Consider the following 27,714-nt stretch of genomic DNA (forward strand, 5'->3'; position numbering starts at 1 on the left):
GTTTACTGGGATACTTCCTATTTTTAAAAAAATAATTTTGTATTAATTTTAGCATTTTAGTTTAGCATTCGTGGACTGTCAGAGATACAGCTTTTGGGGCGTGTGCTTTAGGTGTTCACCCATATAGCACGTGAGTAATGAAGAGCCTTCTGAAGCAAAGTGGCACGTTTGTGTAAGAACAATGTCCATATTTTAAACTTTATAGACTAAACAAACTATTTTTATTGAAAGAAATTGTGTTTTAGTGTTATTATGAAAAGAGTAACCCCTGACGCTAAGTTTTGTTTAGCTCTATCTTCTCTCTTCTGCGTTTGTCAGTGCATTCATGGGTGAAGAAGGGTTACTCTTTAAAGTACAACTCCGGTGAGAAATGACCCTATAGGGGTAATTAACAGATGGTTACCGAGTAGTTCTTTCTGTGGGATGCGTTTTCATGGAAATCAAGTGTAAAGAGTTTTATCTCTAAAAACAGATTTGAGTGACGAGCGCTCTGCTAAGTGATGAACTGTGACTTGGAATCTCATATGGGCCATTGTTTCCGGAAGAAAGCACTGAACGCAGTAGAGAAAAAAAAAGAAAAAAAAGTCCATGTAATTAGATTTCACAAACTTAATTCCTATCGATCAGCTCACTTAGCACAACGTTCGTGGCTCGACTAGTCGAGACTGTTTTCCAAGATGGCTGCAGTCTGTAAACGTGTAATGTACTGTCTTTAGAAAGTATCTTCTTATTAAACCGTTTGTACTCTAACAAGTTCTCAATGCTGCGGTTTGCATGTAGGGATCCTCATTATGCTGCCTTGTTAGTGTGAGGTTATTTTGAGCCTTGTTAGTGGTATTAACTAGCGATTTAATTTCACTTATTCCATGCCCCATAGACAAACATTATAAGCTAATCTGTGTTTAGAGATAAAACTCTTTAAATTCGATTTTCATGAAACCGCATCCCAGAGAACGATCTACTCGATAACCATCTGTTAATTACCCCTAGGGTCATTTTTCACCGGAGTTGTCCTTTAAGCGCAATGTGATTCGTGTGGCACTGAAAACCGAAAGCTAGTATTTTAGTCTATGGATCAGTTACTGTGTGGATCAGTTATATGATGGTTAGATGCACTTTTATGGACCGACAAGGCACTGGCATTTTAAAGCTGGGAAGAGCCAGGACTTTTTTAATATAAATTTAAATAACTCAGATTTTATTCATTTGAAAAAAGAATGTCATATACACTTGGGATGACTTGAGGGTGAGTAAATCATGGGCTAATTTTCATTTGTAGGTGAACTAACTGCTGTAAACTGGGCCCACAAACACAGTAGATCACACAACCCCCCACACAATTTACATTTTAATAATAATAAATAAGGGAAGACTTGAAAACCTAGGGCCCTATAATTTCCGCGATCACGGAATCGCGGAATTGGCATATTAACGCGGAATCTGCATATAAACGCGGAATCTGGTGTTAACGCAGATTTCCCCGGAATTTTACATATTTGTAATGAAATTCTGTGCCGTGTGGGTGGAGAACGTATGTCTGAGGAAAGTGCAGACCGGGGGAAGCAAATCTTCGCGACACAACCCCTCCCGTCATTTCAGCTCGCCCTTCAAAACAATGAAAGTATGGCGAAGTTGGTCTCCACGGCTCTGCTTTCGGCAGCGAAAAAGTTAAGAAACTCGACGCTAACGGCGGTTTCACACTGCACGCGCAGGCGGCGCAGAAGCTTTCCGTATGGAGAGTGGGAGCCGCGCTCGTGTATTGCACAGACAGACAAATATTGTCCATTCTGTCAGATTTTCCGGTGTTCTGCTCGACCCCTGTCATCTCGTGCTTTGATTTATAATGTGCACATTTAGGCAGCAATGCATATCTGCTGCAAATGCGACCGTTTTCCCCTCTGTTAGTCTGTTCCAAACATGCATTTAACATGCTCTATATGGGTAGTTTACATGATAAGTAACCTTAAAGTTAAAATTAAGCATCTAGTTTTAATCATTTAAAGGGGCCTTTGAAGTTGGGGAAAAAAAACTTCAGGCAGTGTTGTGTTTTCGTGTATTTTTATTTTTCACAGCTCTGGATATCATAATGGTGATTGTTAAACACACAGAACAATTCACTACATGATTTCATGGTGCAATGTTTTTTTTTTATGTTAATTTTCAAATTTAAATGTTTTACTTAATAGTACTTAAGAGTACTGTAAAATATGATTCTTATGATTTTTTTTTTTTAGTTCTTTTTAAAAAAAAATTACTTGAAAGAAAAAGCTAATGGAGCACTTTCATTTTAACTTATATAAACTATTATAATTTATTTTACCGGAAAGTTTAAAGCTAATAACCATTAATATTTGAAGTATTTGAAGTGCAGTGTTATGTCAAATATCATATTTGTCCTAAAAAGTAAATGTGATGTTTGTTACCTCGATAAATTTAAGGTCATTCCTATTTTTTGTTTTATGTTGTATTATATTAACATTAAAAGCAAACTCTTTTTTCACCAAAATTACAGTAAAGGGTAAAAAAACTGAATTACCAAACATTTTAACGGAAAAAAAGGAATCTGCAAAAATTGAAACGGAAAAAACGGAATTTGGGAAAAAATAAAACGGATTTTATAGGGCCCTAAAAACCCAGTTTGTGAACCAAAGGCCAACCTAGAGGAAAGGAAAATCAAACCTGAGATCTCAACAACATCACATACTATGCTCTGATTTGTCTCCTTGGCTAGAGAGACTGTATTGCTCATATGTGTCTCCTCTAAAGTTTCAGAAGGGATCTCAACAGTATCGCATGCTGTGCTCAGACTTTTTTCTTCAGCTAGATACTCTGGAACTCTCACTTTTCTCACCTCTAAAAAGTTTCATAAAAGATCTCAATAACATCACACAGTGTGCTCAGAATATTCTCCTTAGTCAAAGTCTCTGGCACTCTCAAATTTGTCAAACAAATGTTGGTCACTTTTTCAAAACTCTTCACAGAGTGATCACAACTTCAGTCTGTGCAAGCTAAACTGTGGATCATTGGCACTTGATTTGAGACATGAATTAAGTGTTTTGTTAGTTTTTGTGGATTTTGAATGTGAAATAACTGCTGTGAAGCAGAAAGTTGGTTTGGAGAACAAGTTTTGAAAATGACCAAAGTATTGAGAAATGTGGCCTAGCGATTGTAAAAACTGTAATTTAGTTTAATTTGGCAGGGCAAATCCCAGCATCTTCTCTAGTTTATTTGAGAAGGGTTCTGCCACATTGGTAGTTTGAGCTCTATTGGCCTGTGGTTCACAAACTGGTTTTTCAAGTCTCCTTTATTGAAATGTAAATTGTGAGTGGGGGGTTGTGGGGGTTGAGGAGAGAAACACACAGGCGTCGTGATTTACTATCTAACAGGGGACCTGAGTCAGTGTGTGTGTAACGTAATCACTATTCAATAATGACCTGCAATTAATACATTAGAGAGCTATTTCTGCTTGATTTAACCCTTTAAACTCAGGTATTGCTGTAAAAACTCTAAATCTTTACAGTTTGTTTGTGATGATAAGAAATGTCACAGCAAACACACAGGCGTCGTGATTTACTATCTAACAGGGGACCTGAGTGAGTGTGTGTGTGTAACGTAATCACTATTCAATAATGACCTGCAATTAATACATTACAGAGCTATTTCTGCTTGATTTACCCTTTAAACTCAGGTATTGCTGTAAAAACTCTAAATCTTTGTAGTGTGTTTATGATGATAAGAAATGTCACAGCAAACACACAGGCGTCGTGATTTACTATCTAACAGGGGACCTGAGTCAGTGTGTGTGTGTAATGTAATCACTATTCAATAATGACCTGCAATTAATGCATTAGAGAGCTATTTCTGCTTGATTTAACCCTTTAAACTCAGGTATTGCTGTAAAACCTCTAAATCTTTGCAGTGTGTTTATGACAACAAGAAATGTCACAGCAAACACACAAGCGTCGTGATTTACTATCTAACAGGGGACCTGAGTCAGTGTGTGTGTAACGTAATCACTATTCAATAATGACCTGCAATTAATACATTAGAGAGCTATTTCTGCTTGATTTAACCCTTTAAACTCAGGTATTGCTGTAAAAACTCTAAATCTTTGCAGTGTGTTTGTGATGATAAGAAATGTCACAGCAAACACACAGGCGTCGTGATTTACTATCTAACAGGGGACCTGAGTCAGTGTGTGTGTAACATAATCACTATTCAATAATGACCTGCAATTAATACATTAGAGAGCTTTTTCTGCTTGATTTAACCCTTTAAACTCAGGTATTGCTGTAAAACCTCTAAATCTTTGCATTGTGTTTGTGATGATAAGAAATGTCACAGCAAACACACAGGCGTCGTGATTTACTATCTAACAGGGGACCTGAGTGAGTGTGTGTGTAACGTAATCACTTTTCAATAATGACCTGCAATTAATACATTAGAGAGCTATTTCTGCTTGATTTAACCCTTTAAACTCAGGTATTGCTGTAAAAACTCTAAATCTTTGCAGTGTGTTTGTGATGATAAGAAATGTCACAGCAAACACACAGGCGTCGTGATTTACTATCTAACAGGGGACCTGAGTCAGTGTGTGTGTGTAACATAATCACTATTCAATAATGACCTGCAATTAATACATTAGAGAGCTATTTCTGCTTGATTTAACCCTTTAAACTCAGGTATTGCTGTAAAAACTCTAAATCTTTGCAGTGTGTTTATGATGATAAGAAATGTCACAGCAAACACACAGGCGTCGTGATTTACTATCTAACAGGGGACCTGAGTCAGTGTGTGTGTAACGTAATCAATATTCAATAATTACCTGCAATTAATACATTAGAGAGCTATTTCTGCTTGATTTAACCCTTTAAACTCAGGTATTGCTGTAAAACCTCTAAATCTTTGCAGTGTGTTTGTGATGATAAGAAATGTCACAGCAAACACACAGGCGTCGTGATTTACTATCTAACAGGGGACCTGAGTCAGTGTGTGTGTAACATAATCACTATTCAATAATGACCTGCAATTAATACATTAGAGAGCTTTTTCTGCTTGATTTAACCCTTTAAACTCAGTTATTGCTGTAAAAACTCTAAATCTTTGCAGTGTGTTTATGATGATAAGAAATGTCACAGCAAACACACAGGCGTCGTGATTTACTATCTAACAGGGGACCTGAGTCAGTGTGTGTGTAACATAATCACTATTCAATAATGACCTGCAATTAATACATTAGAGAGCTATCTCTGCTTGATTTAACCCTTTAAACTCAGTTATTGCTGTAAAAACTCTAAATCTTTGCAGTGTGTTTATGATGATAAGAAATGTCACAGCAAACACACAGGCGTCGTGATTTACTATCTAACAGGGGACCTGCATCATTTTGTTAAACATAAATAAATCAAAAGTGGTTAGTTTAAAAAGCTCATAAATGTATAAGGTGGTAAGATGGGCCTTTTATATGGGCCAAAAGTCACACATTATTTTTACAAATACTTGGCTAAAATAAAATGTTTTTAATAATGTCTATGTTAACACTTGTTTAAAAGAACTTTAGATGCAAAGTTTGTCCCATTTACCGTACCTTTTTTTTATATAAATAAAATAATGCATTATTTTTCAATAATTATAGGCTACTGTCATTAAAATGTTATATATATATATATATATATATATATATATATATATATATATATATATATATATATATATATATATATATATATATATATATATATATACAGAAACAAAAAATGTTTACAAAAGCATTGAATGAGATCCCTTAATAATTCAATAAAGTTTTACGGTCTCTCCACGGCCATGATGGATGGTATTTACTATATTTATTTGTAGAAACTGAAGACACACACATTTTGATGGCAGATGTATTTCTAATTACATCCTGGTTGTTTAGATTTTTTAATCGTTTTTTCTTGGATCCTGTAGTATTTAATTTTAAAGTAATGCAAAGTTTGAAACTAGTCAGGGTATTTAGTAAAGAGATATAATCTATATAATGTTTGTTCCTTTAGTAAGCAGCCTGTTAAACAGCAGCTCTAGAGTCAGAGGACAGCAGGCCATTCAAACAATAGAGGAGTGTGTGTGTGTGTGAACGACGTGTTTAAGGGCTATTACAGTTCCTGCTCCAGCCTACAGGGGAGCTGCTGAGCATGGCCTTAAACACTCACACACTCTTAGGTCCCCTCTTGGTCAAAATTTTTAAAAATTCACCAGAGTGTTGTTTCTTGATTTTAACATGATTTAAACACACACACCTGTAGGTCCTTACTTGGTCAAACATTTAAAAAATCACCATAGCATTTCTTTAGTTTTTTACTTCATTTTCACATGATTTAATGCATGACCAACAGGGGACTTGAAAAATGTCCCCTCTTGGCTCAGAGGTCCCCTGTTGGTGAGTGTGTAACGACGCCAAGGTCCCCTGTTAGATAGGTAGACAAGTACACACACACACACACACACACACACACACACACACACACACACACACACACACACACACACACACACACACACACACACACACACATATATTAAGATAATATATATATGAGTTTATGTTTGGCAACAATTCTTTTACCACTAGCTGACAAGAGTGTGTAGCTCTTCATTTCTTAAACAACCATGTAGGATTCATCAGGCTCAAACTGATGCAGCTCTTGATGGAAAAACATCACAACCTTTTTTTCCATCAGGAGGCTCATACATTTTTGTACAAGATCTTGTATTGAATGTGCAGCACTCTCTAAAGTCTCCACTAGCACATCCCTAAGACTTGCGATGAATTTTGAGTCTGTACTCAATTTGGTTGAGGTGTCAATGTGTGCAAATTATTCATGCTCCTCCCATATGGAATACCAAGTCTGCCAAAATTAAAAATAAATAAATACTTAAATAAATATACAAAGAAATGTAATGAAAACTAAAATAAATTAAAAAATGATATATATATATATATATATATATATATATATATATATATATATATATATATATATATATATATATATATATAGAAAAAAACTCAAATATTTATTTATTTATTTATTTATTTATATGCTTGTTTGTTTGATTATTTATATTTTTTTTAATTTCCACATTAATTAATTTATGCATTTATGTATTTATACTCAGAGTAGGTGAGGGCGAAGCGTTGAGGCCACAGTTTCACTTTGTGGTGTGGCCGAAATACAGTTAATACTGACAGTCAATAAGTTACAGCCTACTGATGTTGATACTGTCTGTGATAAATAGGGATGGGTACCGAAACCCGGTACTAAATGAGCCCCGGTGCTAAATTATGAAAGACTGCAGTATCGATAATCGTATCTCTCTGTATCTATCGGTTCTGCTATCGGTACTGGAGCAATGAAGAAAATACACTAATTTATTATTGCTACATGGACGTTATATTGCGAATTCTGTATTGCCAGCCTTTTCTATAAATAATAATATTAAACCATGTGTTCGATTTAGAGAGAGAGAGAGAGAGAGAGAGAGAGAGAGAGAGAGAGAGAGAGAGAGAGAGAGAGAGAGAGAGAGAGAGAGGAGCTAGAGCGCACATGACACGACAGCCACTGCTTAATGAGTGATGACAATGGCCAAAAAGAGCATAGTCTGGTTACACTTCAGGTCTGTGATATTAATCTGATTGTGTTTTCGATTTTGGCTGCCAAGAATTATAAATAGATGATGAGGTAAAACTATTACAAACTTGCCGCGTTCCGTCTTGCGCAACTTCTTTCCCTTCTTTGAGCATTGGTTCCCCCTAAACCCTTAACTTAATGCCAGAATCAGCACAATATCAGTGATTATTGTAAAATGCTGTCTCTACTGTTGCTAAATTGCGGGACGTGTTTGTTAAAGAGGCGAGGAATTGAGGAATCAACTTTCCCTTGAGCTTTTAATATATAAAAGGTCATGGTAATATAAGAATATCCTGTAAGTTTCAGAGCTGAAAACTTAGCCACTGAAAACTGTTAGTCAAAGAAAAGCTTTTATAGACACCAGGCTCAGCAAACGGTCCTGTGCTTTATACTGACGTCAGTGTGCAAACGAAACACCGACTCTACAGCGCGTCTAATCCAGTAGTCCTGCCCACCGACTCATGGAGGGCTCGTGCTAGCTAGTCAAAACAATAAACATAAAGGAAGTTTAAGATAATGCGCTATTCCTGGTTGTGGAAGAACACAGTCTCTGCATAAGCTTCCTTCTGATCCTAATATGAGGGGTTGAGCTTTATTTTTAATGAAGTTCCAGCTGACGTGGGGAAGACATATTCACTTCAGTTCACTGCGGGATCGTTTGTAAACAAATCTCCGGTCGATGCTGAATTTGGATCCGACGGAAATGGTGCAAAACACTTATGTGAGTTATACGTGTTTTTATATGTAAAAGTGTTGCATTGTTATGTATCGTTTTGCTTATGTGTACGTGTCTAAAAGAGCATACCTTTAGCACGCTGGACTCAGACACGTATGGGACAGGGCTCGCAAAGCCCGGCAGGCCGATGAATCTAAATATATTCCGTTCTTGTTCTGCTATTCTCTCTCTCGTTGACATCTGAAGGGCGGCGCACGCCGAACGTGTGTGTGTGTGCACACAGTTCGCGCTTATATCTTCCGATCTTGCGGGCTATGTGTGATATAAAAATAATAGTCCAATCAATCGCGTGTCGGTGAGAAATAAAACATTGTGTTTGTTTGATAAAGACGTTTACGAGCCCTGTGATCGAGAAAATCATTCTGGTCGTTGCTTCTCTCTGATTCTCTCCTCTCCATCATGTGAACTGACAGCGGAGCTTAAGCTCATTAAATATGCAAATATTATCCAATCCTAGCTGTGGGCGTTTACTTCCAAGTTTCCAGTGCGGCACACCCAACAAAAGCCAGCGTTCAGCAGAGAGCCTCAAAACAAATAGCCTATTATAGAATAGTTATGATGTTTTTGAATGTAAAAAACACACAAACATCATTAGTTGACCTCAGACAACTTTTTAAAATTTAAAAGGCAGTTCATGACACCTTTAATACATAGATAGAGATATTAAAATAAATATTGATATGAGATACTAATAAATATAGATATTATAATGTCTAAACCATCAAATACACACAACAAATGATCACATGGAGAGTATTCACTTAAACACAGTTTATGTTTTAAATGGGCGTTAATAGTTGGGAGAAAATATGATGTATATTATTAAAGCTGCATTTGGTCTTAAAGGGACAGTGTCTAATAAACCCTGACGACTATGCCATGTTGATCCAAGCACCGTATTTTATTTGTATCATTGTTTGATTGAATATATTTTTTTCTATTTCTTTGACCATTTGTTTGTACTTTGTTTCTTTGCAAGCATATTGATAAATGCATTTCAAATGAGACCACTAGGGGTGTCCCCGACTAAGGATTTACACATTAGAATCAGAATTTTCGAAACTCTCTATGGTCGACCGATAGTCGAATCATCTGTGTGTGTGTAAACCATAGACCGGAAAAAAATAAACGTATAAACGGGTTGGGAAGGGCAGGATACTAGTCAGCAGGAGGCTAAGACTATTTTTATTTTACTTTACACACAGCACACAGCCAACACTTTTAATAAAGTGATCAAAACTAGGCTACACTACACATTCGTAAATCAACCGTTCTCTCATAACATTTAAAAGCCGCGATCGAAACACACAAATCTATAAAAGAACATTTTGATAAATAAACCTAAAAAAATACCTGCCTAGAGAGGAAAAGAACACTTTGAGTGCGTTTATATGCACGTTCCTAAGCCGATTGTGCCTGAAGGGGGTCGCACACCGGACTGAAGCTCAGCACCGTGTCTCAGGTAACGTTATCTCGCTTCAGGCAGACGTGAACATTATATACGCGCGAGCTCAATTTTGAATCGACTTCTGACAGAAGAGCTGCACGATGAGTGTATCTTGTATCACAGGGTGAAATCAGTATGTACATTCACGATTTGAGGGAAATATACATTTAATCGCTGCGGACAAGCGTCAAATGCCGTTGGTGTTCGAATTTTAAAATGTGTTCGAATTTTAAAGACGCGTTTAAAGACCCGTCTTTATAACACTAATATTGAGCACCCCCATATTGCCAAAGTAGTATGATCCTCGTTTCATAACACCCGCAAAGATTCGAACATGAGATCAGTGGTCGAATCCGGTCCTGCATATCGATGCATCGAATCTTCGACTATTAGGGGTCACCCCTAGAGACCACAAATATTTTTTGTTGCTTTTCTGTGTATATTTATTTATATATTTATTTCATTTATTTGTGCTCTTTTTACATTTGTTTATATATATATATATATATATATATATATTTTTTTTTTTTTTTTTTTTTTTTTTTGGCAGACTTGGCATCCCATGCTCACAGCCATTTTTTCACAGCCTGAGCCTGCTGAATCTTGACATTGTCCTCCTGGAATATGGTCTTATTGTGTCTTCCTACATGGTTATTTAAGAAATGAAAAGCTATACAATCCAACAAATAGGGTCAGACGAAGAATTGCCAAATATATAACATGCTAGAAACATAATAATCACTGCAATAAGGATCCATTCATTGACTCTTAAGCATTTGCCTATTTAAATCCAAACAGCTTTTTATATTTAAATAGGTCATGATTGTGCAATACATGCCTAGGAGGTAATGAGAATGTAAATATATATATTTTGAAAAAAAAATGAAAGAGACCATGGATCAGTTGTGACATAAACTAGCACAGCAATATAGGAACAGGTGTATATATATACCACTCTTCCCTAGGGCACAAATTTAAACCAAAAAGATTGAAGACCAGCATGCATTCCTTTAAACCGTATGTAGGCAGTCGTATGTGTCTTTCCAGCTTTTCAGCAGGCATAGGCATGGAAGATTAATTCAGGCAGGCCTACGCCGTTTCCTTCTGACTCCGCAACCCACGTCCAATCCATTGTCATGGGAACCATGAAAGCAAATGAGAAGAGGTTTCTCACAACTACCTTACCCATCCTGAACCAATTTATAAAACATTACGTTCAAGTTTTCAGACATCCCAACCCTTCAAGAGGAACCGTTCTGCTTTGGGACGCTTTTCAGCTACGCCAGAAATCCGAATGGCTTGCAGCATCAAGCCATGCGAGAAACCTCAGGTGACAATCACTAGCTCTGACGACACTTCAAATAAAGCGCCTGAGCCTCGAATGCCACGCTAGATCTCCAGGTCCTCGCAGTGATTTTATGGAAGGCCCAAGGTTAAACGTTGCTCAGAGATTTTAGGGAGAAAAGGCAAACCAAAGTGATCTCCAAATCAACAAGGATCACACTCCAAGCTGTCACTCCGCTTCGAGTGTCTCTGTGCGCCTGATATAATGTTGTTGCGGAGCGCAACCGGCTAATGCACTCGCAATTTGTCTATGTCTCTGAAGTGAGCTCCAGACAGATGGGGGCTGACAACTTCAGATCGATTCTGCTAAAACAAGTCATCGGGGGGAGGTGGTGACAAAACGGATAATAATTTAGATGAGCATCATTGTATAATTTCAATGGTAGTTTTTGTCAGATAATCGGAAATAAGGAAATAAGCGTCTGCTTATAGGGGGAGGGGGGGGGAACTGCCAGCATTGGCAAATCATTTGCACGGTGTCATTATTTTTACGTACCTATTAAAACAATAAGACTTTAAACTCTTTCAATGTCTTGCTTCCAAGTCTAACATGTTCTGCGCAGTGTGGATTGCACTGTAGAAGAAATCCTGAAATGCTTCCGTTATTTTATTGTTTTGATCAGAAACAGGTGATTAAACCAAAGACTCCAATGCTGCAATCTACACTTTATTACTTTTGATTTTATTACAGTGCTTGCAAAAGCCCTAGTATATTGAAATATCTTAGACATTATGATTAGGGTCTGATACTAAGTGTTAAGCTGAATTCACACCAAACGTGAATAGAGCATCTGGAGCGAGTGATTTCCATGTTAAGTCAATGTAAAGACGCTTTGACGTGTGCCTGGAGGTGCTGCAGCGTGATAGACTCGTTTAACGTGGTGCGATGTACGTGATTTTGTCTCATTCGCGGGAAAAAGCAATTTGTGTGTCTTGCACAAGTGATTTTATTTGATGCTTTTGTGCATTCATGCTGTTTGATATGTCTGAAACAATGTCTGTAAAAAATAAGAACTTTGTTCAGATTGCTGTTTGGGCCGTGTGAACCAATCAGGAGCCTGCTTGCTGCTGTCACATGGTGAAGTGACGTGCTAAACTAATGGCTATATTGATCACACATAAACTGACATTGATAAGTGTGTTATATCATTTCATTTTGTTATAATGTTATAATGTGATAATATGTGCACACTTTTTTTCGAAACCACGTTAATGTGTTTAGATACAAATTTGATGCTATATTCTATGAAATTTATATAATTAATTATTTCTCAGTTTGAAGTTCCATTTACAGAAACGCTTTGAACACCATAACAGTCAGTGGAGAAAGGCATATAGTTCATCATAACATCATATATATACATCATACATATTATTCACCCGCTACATTGCTAAATGTACCCGCTTTTTCCTGTCCCTTCTTAAAGGTGTTCTTGTGCTCCCAGTGGAAAAGCCCCTCTCCGCACGTTGGGATTGGTGGCATGTTTGTGACGATAGGAAACCTGGGTGGTTTCAAGCTGCGTTTTTGAGACTGTCTTTGGTTCACTGCAGTTTTAAAGAGAAAATACTCAGCAATGGTTTTGACTGATGAACTTGCACATGGTTTGTCTTAAAGCATATTGAAAACACCACATAGACATGTAAACAACATTAACTTTTCAACACAGGGGGTCTTTAAAGGGGTGGTTGATTGCCACTTTTACAAGTGTGTTTGTGAAGTTTTAGCTCAAAATACCCCACATATATATTTTTTTTATAGTATGTTAAAATTGTCTCTTTTTGAGGGTGTTGCATTTTTGTGTGTCTCTTTAAATGCAAATGAGCTGCTGCTCATGGCCGAAGCTTCAAGAACTCCAGTTAGCAGCTCTAATTACATCATGCAGACAGGCAATGAAACTGTTCAGCCTTTTACAGTATGTTCAAACAATGTTATGTTAGACAATGATGGAGAGACTGAAGAGGAAGTGACAACTTGTATGAGACAGGACGTGTCATTGATTAGCATATTGATTTCTTTAAAAAAAAAAAAAATCTACCTTTGCATTGAATGTTGAGCGTCGTAACTTTGCAGATGTTGTTTATGCTCAAACAGCAACATTACACACTGAAGTTAAAAAAGTGAAATCATAATCAACCACCCCTTTAAGCTTGATCATTGTAGCGTTTTTATGGCATGTTTAGAAAAGTAAAACATAAACCACTACACTATATATATATATATATATATATATATATATATATATATATATATATATATATATATATATATATATATATATATATAGTGTAGTAGTTTATATTTTATTTATTTACTTATTTGTTTATTTATTTATACAACAGTTCTTTCTGTTTCTCAAATCTGAGGCTGTGAGCATTTACTAGTCGTCCGGTATTCTCCCATATGAGAGATTATTTATAATTTGTTTAGATGCTTTTACAGATGTGAGACCTAGGCTGTCAGTGGCCATATCATCACTCATCTACCCACATAAATTTGCAGCTGACTCTTATTTAGGTCAAACATGAGATAATTAATTTGGGATATATCAAATGGGCAATCTTTGGTCTTAATACTATATTACTTGGTCCCGAGAAAAATTGATTTGGCTAAAGGCAAAGATAAGTTAAATAACTTTATATGTAGGCTATATTTAACTTGAATCCTTCTGTACATTTGACTGAAATGTTTGTTTGTGTTTATTTCATATTGTCTTTTACAATGGCTGTTGTTGTTAATTTAAATATTGTTGTTCAATAAATATTACTTTATAATATAATATAATGTAATATAACAAATATTACATATATTTGTAATATTACAAATCTCATAAACTTGTATTTTATTCAATATAAATAACATATCAAGTTTTGAATGTGAGAAATTTTGAAATTTCAAGCCACATATTGGCTCATTTTAGATTTCATGAGAGCTACACATTCCAAAAAACTTGGGACAGCAATAAGAGGCCGGGAAAGTTAAATGTACATATAAGGAACAGTTGGATGACCAATTTGCTAAGTATTAGGTCAGTTGGCAACATGATTGGGTATAAAAAGAGCCTCTCAGAGTGAGAGTTTCTCTCAGAAATCAGAGGATCACCAAACCCCAAATGTTGCGGTGAAAAAATAGTGGCGCAATATCAGAAAGGAGTTTCTCAGAGAAAAATTACAAAGAGTTTAAAGTTATCATCATCTACAGTGCATAATATCATACAAAGATTCAGAGATTCTGGAACAATCTCTGGTCAAGGCCATAAATGGTCAAGTCTGTAAAACCATACGGGATGCCCGTGATCATCAGGTCCTTAGATGGCACTGAGTCACATACAGGAATGCTAGTGGGCTAATCATAACATGGGCTCAGGAATACATCCAGAAAACATTGACGGTGAACACAATTCACTGTGCCATTCGCCGTTTCCTGCTAAAGGGTCAAAAAAGTCAAAAAAGAAGCCATAACTAAACATGATACAGAATCACAGGTGTTTTCTCTAGGCCAAGGGTCATTAAAATGGACTGTGGCAAAGTAGAAAACTGTTCTGTGGTTAGACTAATCCAAATTAAATTTATGTTTGGAAAATTGGACACCATGCCATTTGGACTAAAGAGGAGAAGGACAACCCTAGTTGTTATCAGCACTCAGTTCAGAAGCCTGCATCTCTGATGGTATGGGGTTGCATGAGAGTGTGTGGCACGTGCAGCTTAAATATCTGGAAAGGCACCAACAATGCTGAAAGGTATATCCAAGTTCTAGAACAACATATGCTCCGATCCAGACGTCGTCTCTTTTAGGGAAGACCTTACACATGACAATGCCAAACCATATACTGCATCAATTAAAACATCATGGTTACATATAAGAAGGATCCATGTACTGAAATGGCCAGCGTTCAGTCCAGATCTTTCACCCATAGAAAACATTTGGCGCATCATAAAGAGGAAGATGCGACAAAGAAGACTTAAGACAGTTGAGCAACTAGAAGCCTGTATTAGACAAGAATGCGACAACATCCCTATTCCTAAACTTGAACAAATTGTCTCATCAGTTTGTTATAAAAAAAAGAGTGGATGCCACACAGTGGTAAACATGGCCTTGTCCCAACTTTTCTGAGATGTGTTGATGATGAAATTTAAAATCAACTTACATTTTCTCTGTTTAAACATGTGATATGTCATCTATGCTGTATTCTGAAGAATATATTGAAATTTGAAACTTCAACATCATTGCATTCTGTTTTATTTACAATTTGTACAGTTTCCCAACTTCATTGAAAGTTACCTTATTATTATTATTATTATTATTATTATTATTATTATTATTATTATTATTATTATTATTATTATTATTATTATATATTATTACATTAGAGGCCAGCAAATTCTTTATGAGTTATTGGTCGTAAACAAGAAAAATGTTCTAGCACTGTCATGGGAATCTAGGGCTGGGCCGATAAACGATATCATATCGAATCGTGATAAAATTCAAGTTGATAATGATGATAAGCTATGGACATTTTTCCAATTGTCCAATTGCAGCTTTTAGCTTGCACGTCAAAGAACACACTCTACTGGCAAAGAAAAAACGGCAAAAGAAGAAAAAATATTGTGACACCAACCTGAATTCAGCGAAAAACACAACTGTCTAAACAATGCTGACAAACCTTAAAGGGGTACTTCAGCGCTGGGAAGATGAATCTGTATTTAAACTGGGTCATCAATGTAGTAGAAATGTGAAATTATTTTTTTATTTGGTGCCTTCTAGACTGAGAAAAGACAAAAAATGTATTTTTGTCTCATGGGGATGAAAGACTACAATTCCCAGAATGCTTCGCTGCCCTGTAAGGCCATTACCAAAGCCACTAACATAATTTCAGTGACTGAGTTAGAGAAGACACTACAATTAAAAACTGAACGTGTCTGTTCAATATAATGAGTCACCGCACGAGTGTCACAGCACTGAGCACTAACTGCAGGAGTGAAAAAAAAATGAGCTGTTGAGCTCTCGTGATGAGAGCTGAGGTAATCGCGGAAATGGCTCCCTCTGCTGGCTGTAGTCTTTAGCCTTTGGGCAAACATTCCTCCTATGATGCAAATATCGTCAATTTGCATCATAGGAGGAATTTTTCCAGAAATAAAATGCATAAATCTCTTGTCTCAGGGGGATATGAGGGGGGAAAGCACAATCATTTGAATATACTCCAGGGTTTCTACTGATACAAAGCCATATGCTAATCGCTGAAGTAACCCTTTAAACATTGTGTGCAATGATACAGTCAGTAGGATTTTCGATCTACAAATCTCCATAAATTACCATGGATTTACTTTTGTAATACTAAATGGACCATCTGTGGCAGAACTGTGGGATAATATAGAGAAATTACATCTGCATCTTCCTAACTCAAGCTACTACTACTGTCAACTCACTGTAAAATTTCACTGTAAGATACAAAACTTGTAATATTATAAATATTGCAGCCTATACTGATAAATTCTAAAGTCAGGCAACAGAAACCATGACTATAAACTAGAAACCTGTTATCATATTAAGAAATTACATTAATTTCTCCTATTAAGATATTTATTTTAAGGAAAAATTACTGGAAAAGTGTAAGTAATTTAAAACAATTGAAAAATGGGAAATGTGTGAAATGTGTGTCATGTTCTGACAATAAAGAGTAGTTTTAAAAAGAAAATTAACTTTCCTCTGTTTAGTCAATCTCTTTCTCATAACACTCTTTCATAATAGCATAAAACGTCTCGGTTACGTATGTAAACCTAAACCTGAGGGAACGAGACGCTGCGTCGAAACGCTGTGAGAATGCCTCTGTGTTAATGCGTCGTGAAGCGCCTGTAGAACCATTCCATCAAAAAATCGATTGATCGTCGGCGTGATGACGTCATCGTCCGGAAGCTATAAAGCGTCCGCGAAAACAAACAGGAACTAGCTTCTGATAAAGCCTGAAGTAAGTGATCACGGACATGCCGGGAGTATGGCAGAGCGACGCAGCGTCTCGTTCCCTCAGGGAACTAGGGTTACATACGTAACCGAGACGTTCCCTTTCGGGGAACTCGAGCTGCGTCGAAACGCTGTGAGAACGCTTGAACCCACATCGCCATAGGACCAAGTGTCTTGTATGTGTGAAGCCGAAGCGCACACGACTACGAGAGTACCTGCGCCCCAACAGTAGATGCCAGAACTAGTTCATAGAACCTGACGAAGGTGAGCGGCGACGACCAGCCTGCCGCATTACATATATCTTGGAGGGAAGCCCCCGACAGAAGTGCTTTAGAAGCAGCCATACCCCTGGTAGAGTGCGCCCGGACAGCCAGTGGAGACGGCTGCCCGACCACCTCATAAGCAAGTGAGATGGCCTCGACCACCCACTTGCTCATTCTCTGCTTAGATACTGGGGCCCCTTTCTTAGGGGCTCCGAAACAGACGAACAACTGATCGGTCTTTCTCCACAGGGCAGCTCTGTGGACATATGTATCTAACGCCCTAACAGGGCACAGCAGATTTAATCTTTCCTGGTCTGACGTCAAAAAAGGAGGAGGACAAAAGGCTTGGAGAGTGATGGGGCCCCGTGAGCTCGTAGGAACCTTGGGGACGTAACCCGGCTTGGGATGTAGAAAAGCTTTTACCATCCCTGGCCCAAACTCTAGGCATGAGGGCCCTACAGACAGGGACTGAATATCTCCTATTCTTTTGAGAGAAGAGATGGCCAACAGGAAGATAGTTTTGAGGGTGAGGAACTTGTCCGAAACCTCCTCTAAGGGTTCAAATGGAGGCTCAGACAAGCCCCGCAAGACAATGGCCAAGTCCCATGCTGGGACCCTCGAGTGCATAACCGGCCTCAACCTTAAAGTACCACGGAGGAAACGTGTACTCAAAGGGTCTTTCCAAAGACACTCCACCCAAAGGGACGTGGAAGGCACCCAAGGCCGCCACGTACACCTTTATTGTGGAGGGGGTCAACCCTGCCGAGAACCTTGCCTGCAGAAACTCCAGCACTGTACCAACCGGGCAGTTAACTGGGTCCCACTGGCGTTCTCTGCGCCATGCTGAGAAAAGTTTCCATTTCAAAGCGTACAGCTTCCTCGTGGACGGAGCTCTGGAGTGAAGGATGGTCTCAACGACCTCGGCCGAGAGACCTTCCTCTATGAGCCTGGCCCCCTCAGAGGCCAAGCCCATAGTTTCCACATCTCTGGGCGTGGGTGCAGGAATCTCCCGCCCGCCTGAGAGAGTAGATCCCTCCTGGTCGGAATCTCCATCGGAGAGCCTTCCAGGAGAGATATCAGGTCCGAAAACCATATTCTGGTCGGCCAGTACGGAGCCACTAGAAGTACTTGGGCCCCGTCCCGGCGTACCCTCTCCAGAACTCCTGGAAGCAAGACAATCGGGGGGAAGGCGTACAGGGGTAGCCTCGGCCACTCCTGTACCATGGCATCCAACCCTAGCGGGGCTGGATGGGACAGAGAAAACCACTGCGGGCAGTGGGAATTCTCCGCCGAAGCAAAAAGATCTATCTCTGCCTTCCCATATACCTTCCATAGGAGCTCCACCACCTCTGGGTGGAGTCTCCATTCCCCGGGCCTCGGCCCCTGCCTCGACAGGCTGTCTGCTTCCTGATTCAGGACTCCGGGGATATATACTGCCCTTATTGACAGCAATTTCCCTTGGGCCCACAGGAGGATCCGATGCGCCAATTTGTCCAGCGGACGGGACCTCAGACCCCCCTGATGATTTATATAGGCGACCACCGATGTGTTGTCTGTCCTGACTAACACATGGTGGCCCCTGAGGTCGGGCAGAAACTGTTTCAATGCAAGAAACACTGCGAGCATCTCTAGCCGATTTATGTGCCAGTGCCGCTGATGTTCCTGCCATAGACCCTGGGATGAGCGACCACTCATGGTCGCCCCCCAGCCCGTGAGAGAGGCATCTGTCGTTAACGTTACGCGACGAACATGAGCCCCTAACACTGGACCCTGAGATAGAAACCCCGGGTTTTTCCACATGACCAGAACACGTAGGCATCGCCGCGTGACTTTGATCGTGCGGAGCGGATTTCCCCTCGGGGAGAATCCCTTTGTTTTGAGCCACCACTGCAGTGGCCTCATGTACAGTAGGCCAAGAGGTATTACGTTGGACACTGCTGCCATGAGACCTAACAGTTTCTGGAACTGTTTCACAGTGACGGCCCGGTCTAGCTTCTGTTCTTTGACTGCTGCCAGGATCGATGCCATGCGTGTTGGCGATAATTGCGCCCGCATAATTACCGAATCCCAGTTCACACCTAGAAAAGTGGTTCTCTGAGCCGGAGAAAGCACACTCTTCAATCAATCAATCAATCAATCAACTTTATTTATATAGCGCTTTTACAATCCCGATTGTGTCAAAGCAGCTTCACAGTGTCAAACAGGATAATATTGCGACAAAATTAGATTTGGCTGTACAGTCGTACTGGAGAAAACAGTGATGTTATCAGCTTATTTTAATTTATCATATAGCGACAATGTTGGCAGATCAGTATTATAGTTTATAGAATTAAATAAGACCTAATTCATACATTTTATTTGTATAATAAGTTGAATAACTTTAATCATATTTTTAGTGTCCCCAACTGAGCAAGCCAAGCCAAAGGCGACAGTGGCAAGGAACCAAAACTCCATCAGGGCGTGATGGAGAAAAATAAACCTTGGGAGAAACCAGACTCAGTCGGGGTGCCAGTTCTCCTCTGGCCTATTAACACACCGTGTAAGATTATTATTCTGGCAACCTTACAGTTCGGAAATCATATTAGATCGGATTATTCAAAATTTTCAGGGTATCACGGAAGAGACAGATTTATTTAGGATGGGGCGTCGATTACACAAGAGTATGAATACATGAAAGATCGGAATTATTGCGCCGAAGACGGGTTTTGAGCATGTCGTGCAAGTGAGGCAAATTCGGAGGAGACACCATTTGACACGGCTCAGCAGACACTCCAGGATGCGTTGGTCATGTCCAGGCAGGTCCACCATCCGATCCGGACAGGGCCCAGATCCGGGATAAACCTCGGGATAAACAGAGAGACTAACATTAGCGTAGATGTCACTCTATTTATGATGTAACGAGTACATCAGGTGTTATGGGAAGTGTTCCCGGTTCCGGCTGACCTAGTTAATGCAGCCTAACAATCAGTCAATTGAATTGAATAATGAAAGTTAAAAATGTTCTATGTGTATGCCATAGTAAAGAGATGTGTTTTTAGTCTAGATTTAAACTGACAGAGTGTGTCTGCTTCCCGAACAATGCTAGGAGCCCCTAGAAGAACACTCTTCTTGGCGTTCAGCCTCAACCACAACTTCGATATGTGCGCGAGAACAGCATCTCGATGCTGAACCGCCATCTGTTCTGTATTCGCTAGAATCAGCCAGTCGTCGATATAATTCAGTATGCGGATGCCCTGCAGACGCAACGGTGCCAGAGCTGCATCCACACACTTGGTGAATGTGCTGGATGACAGAGCTAGACCGAAAGGAAGTACTCGATATTGGTAGGCCTCTCCCCCGAAGGCAAACCTCAGGAACTTCCTGTGATGTGGAAGGATGGAGAAATGAAAATACGCATCTTTGAGGTCTATAGTGACAAACCAATCCTCCAGTTTGATCTGCGACACAATCTGTCTGAGTGTGAGCATCTTGAACTTGAGCTTGGCCACTGAGCGATTTAATAGACGTAGATCTAATATCGGGCGTAAGCCCCCATCCTTCTTTGGCACGATGAAGTAACGGCTGTAAAACCCAGACTCCCTGCTGGGAGGAGGAACCCTTTCTATAGCCCCCTTTTGCAGGAGTGTCTCTACTTCCTGTGCCATTACCAGAGCCTGCTCCGGGCCCACCTCTGTAGGTAGGACACCGCTGAAAGGAGGTGGCCGCCTTTTGAATTGAATGGCGTACCCCCTTTCGATAATCTGCAGGACCCAACGAGATATGTTCGATAGACGTTTCCACTCGTCTATAAAATCTACTAAGGGAACCAGCCTCTCGAGGCTGGCCTCTGGTGTATTTTGAGCAACAAGCACAGTGCCCTGAAGTGGCGGACCGGCAGGGAACAACTGACTTGACTACTCGGGGGCCCCCCGAGGGGGGCGCGGGCCACCCGACTGCGCCCCGGCATTGCGGCGGGGTTGGGAGCACGGCCCCCAGAGGGTGCTGCAGGGAAACGGGTTCCGTTGGCAGGGGTAAACACCGTTTCCCTACGGGGGGAACCACCCTCAGCGTCCTGACGCTTCTGACGTCAGGAACGCTTAGACGAGGCCTTCTTGGCAATCAGGACTGTCCTCAGATCAGCCCTGCCCCTAGAAGGCCTCGCCTGAGAGCGCCGCCCCTCGTCCCCACGCTGAGGGGGAGTTCGGGTGGCGACGCTAAATGTGACGACTGAAGTGGCGAGTCTTCAGTCTCGATGCTTTCAACGTCCACCTCCTCAGAGCTGGACAGTTGAAGCACCGGCGACTCTCTCGGGGGGGGGAAGAAACCGCCATGCGTGCTTTCATGCCCCGAGAAGAGCCGCTGGATGGTGCAGGTGAGGGCAGAGATAAGGCAGCGCCCGTCTCTAACCCCTCTGCAACATCCAATTGTGATCCCCACGACTGCAGCCTCTGCTCCGCCTCGGCGGCAACGGGACCAGAGCCGCGGGGAACACGAGCCGAGGCACCCTCCTCAAAGAGTGCCCGGCGGGAGTGCAGCGTTCTCAGCGGTAACTTTTCACAATGCTCGCAAGCAGCCCCCTCGAGGGCTGCCTGGGCATGCTGCGCTCCCAGGCAGGCAACACAAAGAGAGTGTGTATCCCCACCCGTGATGTAGCGTGGGCAGGGATGAACACACTTCTTGAAACTGCCTTCACTCGCCATATTCTTTGTCTATCTATTCTTTTTTTCTCTTTATTTTGTTAATATATAGGAATATTTAACAAAAAGGGTGGAAAAACTCTTCAAATAGACAGACAAAAACCCCAAATAGACAGACAGGTTCACACAGATGGCTTGCTGAAGGCTCAGAAGCTAGTTCCTGTTTGTTTTCGCGGACGCTTTATTGCTTCCGGTCGATGACGTCATCACGCCGATGATCGATCGATTTTCCGATGGAATGGTTCTACAGGCGCTTCACGACGCATTAACACAGAGGCGTTCTCACAGCGTTTCGACGCAGCTCGAGTTCCCCGAAAGGGAACTCTACAATACATAATACAAAAATCTTCAATGAAGTGAATCAGCATTCCTTTGTTACTAGATCTAAAGTGATGTTTTATAATTATAATAAGTAACAGAGTCTTGGGCTCAACTGTCAAAATGTCAACTTGCGATTTGAATTAGTGGCGGAAGTAGTTCTGCACAAAAGAGGGTTTTTAAAGACAATCCATTGTTGTTTCTTATTTATTTACACACTTGTGCCGTCGAACTGTTGTATAAATGCAATATCACACTCGTTACCTACGGCTGAATCACTGTTGTGCTGATATACAGCCATATCACACAGCTACAAGTGTGATGTTGCTCGTATACATTATATATATATATATAAATTACACATATTTGCTTGCATTGCATTTCTTACACTATGCATAAATACATAAACATATTAAATATGAAGCTTGTGATGAATTGATGTCAAAAGTGCAATAATTTTGGACAGTCAGGGTATTTTGTTTGTACATTTACTTATCTTTATAGCTATTAATTGTTTATCAATGTTCATTCAATTCAAAACAAAACTACATGACTTTTCTACAATAATTATTGAAAACCTCAATTCTCTTAATTATTTAGATTCGGCTGAATATATATCACCATGAATAAAATATAATATAATATATCTGGGTCATAAATTAGCACATTCCCATATCTCTCATTGTGGCATAAACATTGTTGACCTTTATATTTTATTTCTAAAATTCGTCGATGTTAAGCAGATACACCAGAAAATAAAGGTGTAAGATTTACTTTGAAACAACTTGGAAATTGCAAGTCAATTTCACAAATAATGATAAAGAAACACTTGATTGTATTTTTATTTTATTTTTGTACAGCCTTACTGATTTACTGTACACTCATGGGAGTGTCCATTTTTTTGTTAAATCAAATTACATCTCTGAAGAGTGAGAATGTCCTTTCCCTAAAACCAACTCCTGCTGACTAGCGATAGTAACAATTAGTAACATAGTTAGTTAAGATAGTAACATTGCTCATAGCTGTGATGTAAACTGAAGGCTAGTGGCTATTTAAAAGAAGAAGAAAAAAAGGGGAGGGGCCATAATATGTTTCACCCAAACATCCTGTTTGAATGAACGAATGAAAAATGCACTTGTCAAGCAATTTCATGAGGTTGTTAAAGACGCAAAACAAATTCATGCCACTAAAAAAAAGGTTTACTGCTAGTATTACCGCTAGGTAAGTGTTATGATCAAAGCAATCATAAATGGCAACGGTCCCAATCCTTTCAATCTAGCTCTTGTAATGGTATTTTGTGATGGTGGGGATGGCGAAAGGGTTGTCACTGTGAGTTTAGGGTCATAATCAGAAATCCTGGAGTGACAATTCCAGGCTCCCTGCTGTGAGAGAGCCATCTACTACATAACACAATAAGCACCCAAACAAACAAACCCAGTCGGTGGTCACAGCAGAGGCCTGGGCACCAGCTGTGAGTCTAATGGCCAAATTAAAACTAAACCAGGAGACTGAAATGCCACATGATGAGGCCGAGAGGAATCGCTTTGTGCACAGTTTGATCCAATTACAGGCTGGGCTAAGAATGTCAGATTCCTGCTATCTCGTATGCTAACGTCCGAGTAACAGCAGGTGGAAAAAGTTGAATGTATGAAAAGTTGTTTTTGTGAAGTGATTGAATAGTAGCTCTCTAGTGGTAAATCACGATTCAACTATGAGTTGAGGGGTATGTTATGATAATAATAATAATAATAATAATAATAATGCAATTGCTAACTTTATAATCATATTTTTAAGATTCGTGAATTTGTTCCCACAGCTCATTAATTTGTTTCATTGTAGAATAACCAAATTAACATTACAAATTAGTAAACGTTAACTTAGCCAAGGCCCTTACGAAACAAAAATATATTGCAATATATTGGAAAATATAATGTAATACATTAGGCAATATATTCACATATATGGGATTTATTATTTATATTCTCCAATATATTGCAATATATGAAAGCGGCAATCATTTGTATATTTTGCAATATATTACAGGAATATATAACATATTGTATAATACCATCAATATATTATTCCATGTATTTACAATATATTATAATAAATTTCAAGTAATATATTGGTAAATATATTTTCCTTTCGCAAGAGCATTTACACAGCAATGTTTTCAAGAAGTGAAGAATTGTTGTGCAATTTGGTCATTCATTTATATAACAATGGCATTTTGGAGGCCAGAAAATGCAAACTTTTGAAAATGGGCTTCAAAGGGAAAGTTTTTGAAAACTATACCAATATTGTCTCCATGTAAACCATCAAAATACCGGATTTGTGAAATGGTGGCATAATGCGCATGTGTAATACGTGTTTTTCTTCACAAAGTCCTGTCGCCATCTACTGGCCTGACATAAATAATGCAGCGTTGTAAGCGAAAATGCAAAGGAACAATCTTTCTGTTTTTAGCACTTTTGTTTTTGCATTATTGTAAGCATACCCTAAAATGGTTTACCTAAACTTATATAATGAATTAGTAACAAATGGCCACAATTAACTAAACCAATACAACAAATTAGTAACATATCATCGATTTATAATGGCTTAAATTAGAACAAAATGGCCACGATTTAACCCTTAAATGCATACCTCTGGTCGTTAGCGACCCGAGACGTCATTCACTACTCTGCTCCTCATTATTTTTTTTAAAGTTAGACATCAACCTTCTTAGTATTCCTCAATCAATTCATTCAAAACAAGAAAAAAATCATAGAATTATAATTGAATGCCTGTTTTTTCACTAGTTTTTGTCAAAATTGTATAGGGTCACTAATGACCCGAGGTGTGTAGGATTGTACGTATATATTTTTTTTTGCACAATGATAAATTAATATATAATCTATAATGACGAAATAGGGCGCAATTCACCTTTATGTCTGATACCCAATGATGAAGTGACGTTTCACTCATAGTTACCTCTGACAGAAAACGAAACAATAATAATTATAATCTGCAAAACTTGAAATGGCTTAGTGATTTATTGCAGAGAGCAAGTACTGAACACAATCAAATATTAGTGTCACTGTCTCTTGATGATGGATGTGCTCAAGAAGCTGTCAGTGATCAAAATATCGATTTTGAAGACGTTGAAAATGAGTTTGGAGAATATGCTCAAGATCGCGAATATGAGGCAGATGCTGAATATACTGGTCAACGAACTCTGACGAGGACAGATGATGATGGTATTAAACATCTGCTCAAACTGAATCCTTCCAAGCTCCAAAAGGTAACGAAATTGTTTTTATTTTATTCTTCTGCAAGGGTTACTCTAACATCAGGAGTTTTATATATTATCATGACAGGTAGAGGTCTTACCATGTTAAATATAGATCCGGGTCACTAATGACCCGAATATGTAAGAATGTTTGTTGAAACAGTCATGCATTTAAGGGTTAAAGGTGTTAAGAATAACAGCTAGTTGTTGAAATCGGTAGTGCAGTCCAAATTCAAAATATTGGTTGTCCCGCCCCCTCCTCAGGCTTGATGCTCGCGCGGGTTGTGAGTTTGACGAAACGCAACAGGAACGAGGGCAATTTACACTGTAAGTTGAAAGTTGAAAGCACTTCAAAGCAGAATAACTGGCTGTGGCACTATTTTTCAGAGAAATGAGTATGTGAACTCAGCATGTTTCCTAAATATCTGCAAACATATTATGGTATTGTTATGCTTTTAATAGAGTCAACAACTTACATGCAGCACCTTTAATTAAAACAATGTCTTAAATTAGTACAACTTGGTGACAATTTGATGGATCCTTGACAGCTAAAACATTGCATGGTAAAATAAAATGCGAACCCTGACAGAAGGTGTCAGGATCTCAGAGAAAAAAAATGTAGGTAAAGAATCCTAAAAAAATACCTCCACTTAAAAAGAATCACAAGCTGAATCACAAGCTGAAGTGTTGTAAAATACAGAATACTTTTTTATAGCCTTTATAGAACACCTGTACCACTGTTTGAAGAACGTTTTGGGAGATCATTTTTAGTAAATTTCCTATCCTGAAGTTTGTTTTGCAAAGACGGACTAAAAATGAACTCCCAAAATGAACTACCAGATTCTGTAAGATGCATTCTTCAAATAGTACTACAAGAGGATGTGATGCTGGTCCTTGGTCAACCTATCTGTCTATACAAATACAGTCTTCTGTAGTCACAACACTTCTTCATGTATTTACAGCAATTCAGCTTGTGATTCATATTAAGTGGGGGTCATTTTTCTCTACCTAACTGAAGTCTCTGAGATCCTGACACCTTGCACTTCTGGAGACTCCCGGTAGGTTGCAGTTCTGGAAAATGGTGGCGCTGGAGACTAAAGGGTTCCTGATTGTTTCAGACTTAATTCTTCATATAAATTCTTAATTCTTTTGCAATTAACATGTGTCTTTTCTTCACCTGACCCTACTGACCCATTGAGCATCCACTGTCCAATGGTAATGCCCTAACAACACTTTCTAGTATTGCAATAGGATTGTATCCTTCTCATGGGCATTACATATTTTTTGACTTTTCAGTCTGAATTAAATTGTTTTTTTTGGCCAATTTTATCTGTAAAAGAACATTTGCATAACAATTCTGCATACCTGAATATACAGTGTTTTTCATCTCCAGCTTTTATTAACAAATATATACATCACTAAATAAATAAATACAAAATTAATAGTAGTTATTAAGAATAATGTGGTTTGGAATTGGTAAAATGTGCCTGGAAAAAAACATATGATCAGAAAATCAGCGTGCCTAATCATTCTGCACGCCGTGTATATGGGTTACTAGCTTGCTAATATGTTGGCTTACTGGGTAAAATTTGGTTTCTGAACATGTGAAGCCACAAGTTTGAAGGCTGTGTACTGTTAATGGAAAACTTTAAAACCATTATATATTCTAGTAGTTAAACTGCAGGACTGACACTCCTAAGATTTAACTTGCATCATACTCTAGCATTTCCTAAGTGCTCGTCACATCGGAGCGCTTGGACTATTCTGGAAGAGATATCTTTGCTGACAGGCTGCCAGCTAGATTTAACCATGAGTTACCTGACTGGTGAACGAGTGGCTATTGCCCTGCACAGCTATGGGGGTGTTATGCCTGTAATGGTTTCATAGCAATAATTCAAGTAAAGATGGGATATTAATGTAACCCTCAGCTTCTGTTGGGGATTTGAAAGGCCTCGAGCACTGTTCGACTTTTCTTAATTTTATGAGGATGAATTATAAACAAGTTTTATACATGCTTTTTTTATGGTGCAAAA

At 39.0% G+C, this 27,714-nt stretch overlaps 1 protein-coding gene across 3 annotated transcripts in view; it reads right to left on the minus strand.

Annotated features, from left to right (window-relative positions):
* Positions 1 to 27,714, minus strand: part of grm7 (glutamate metabotropic receptor 7) — a 354,975-nt gene that overhangs the window by 148,527 nt on the left and 178,734 nt on the right. For 2 of the 3 annotated variants that reach the window (XM_067416302.1, XM_067416303.1), the window contains exon 5: positions 12,599 to 12,742. The exons of the other annotated variant lie outside the window; for it this stretch is intronic. In XM_067416302.1, the coding sequence (XP_067272403.1) occupies positions 12,599 to 12,742 (144 nt within the window). The remainder of the gene's footprint in view (positions 1 to 12,598; positions 12,743 to 27,714) is intronic. 3 annotated transcript variants of the gene reach the window in all.

This window comes from Pseudorasbora parva, chromosome 14, assembly GCF_024679245.1.
Source record: "Pseudorasbora parva isolate DD20220531a chromosome 14, ASM2467924v1, whole genome shotgun sequence".
NCBI lineage: Eukaryota > Metazoa > Chordata > Actinopteri > Cypriniformes > Gobionidae > Pseudorasbora > Pseudorasbora parva.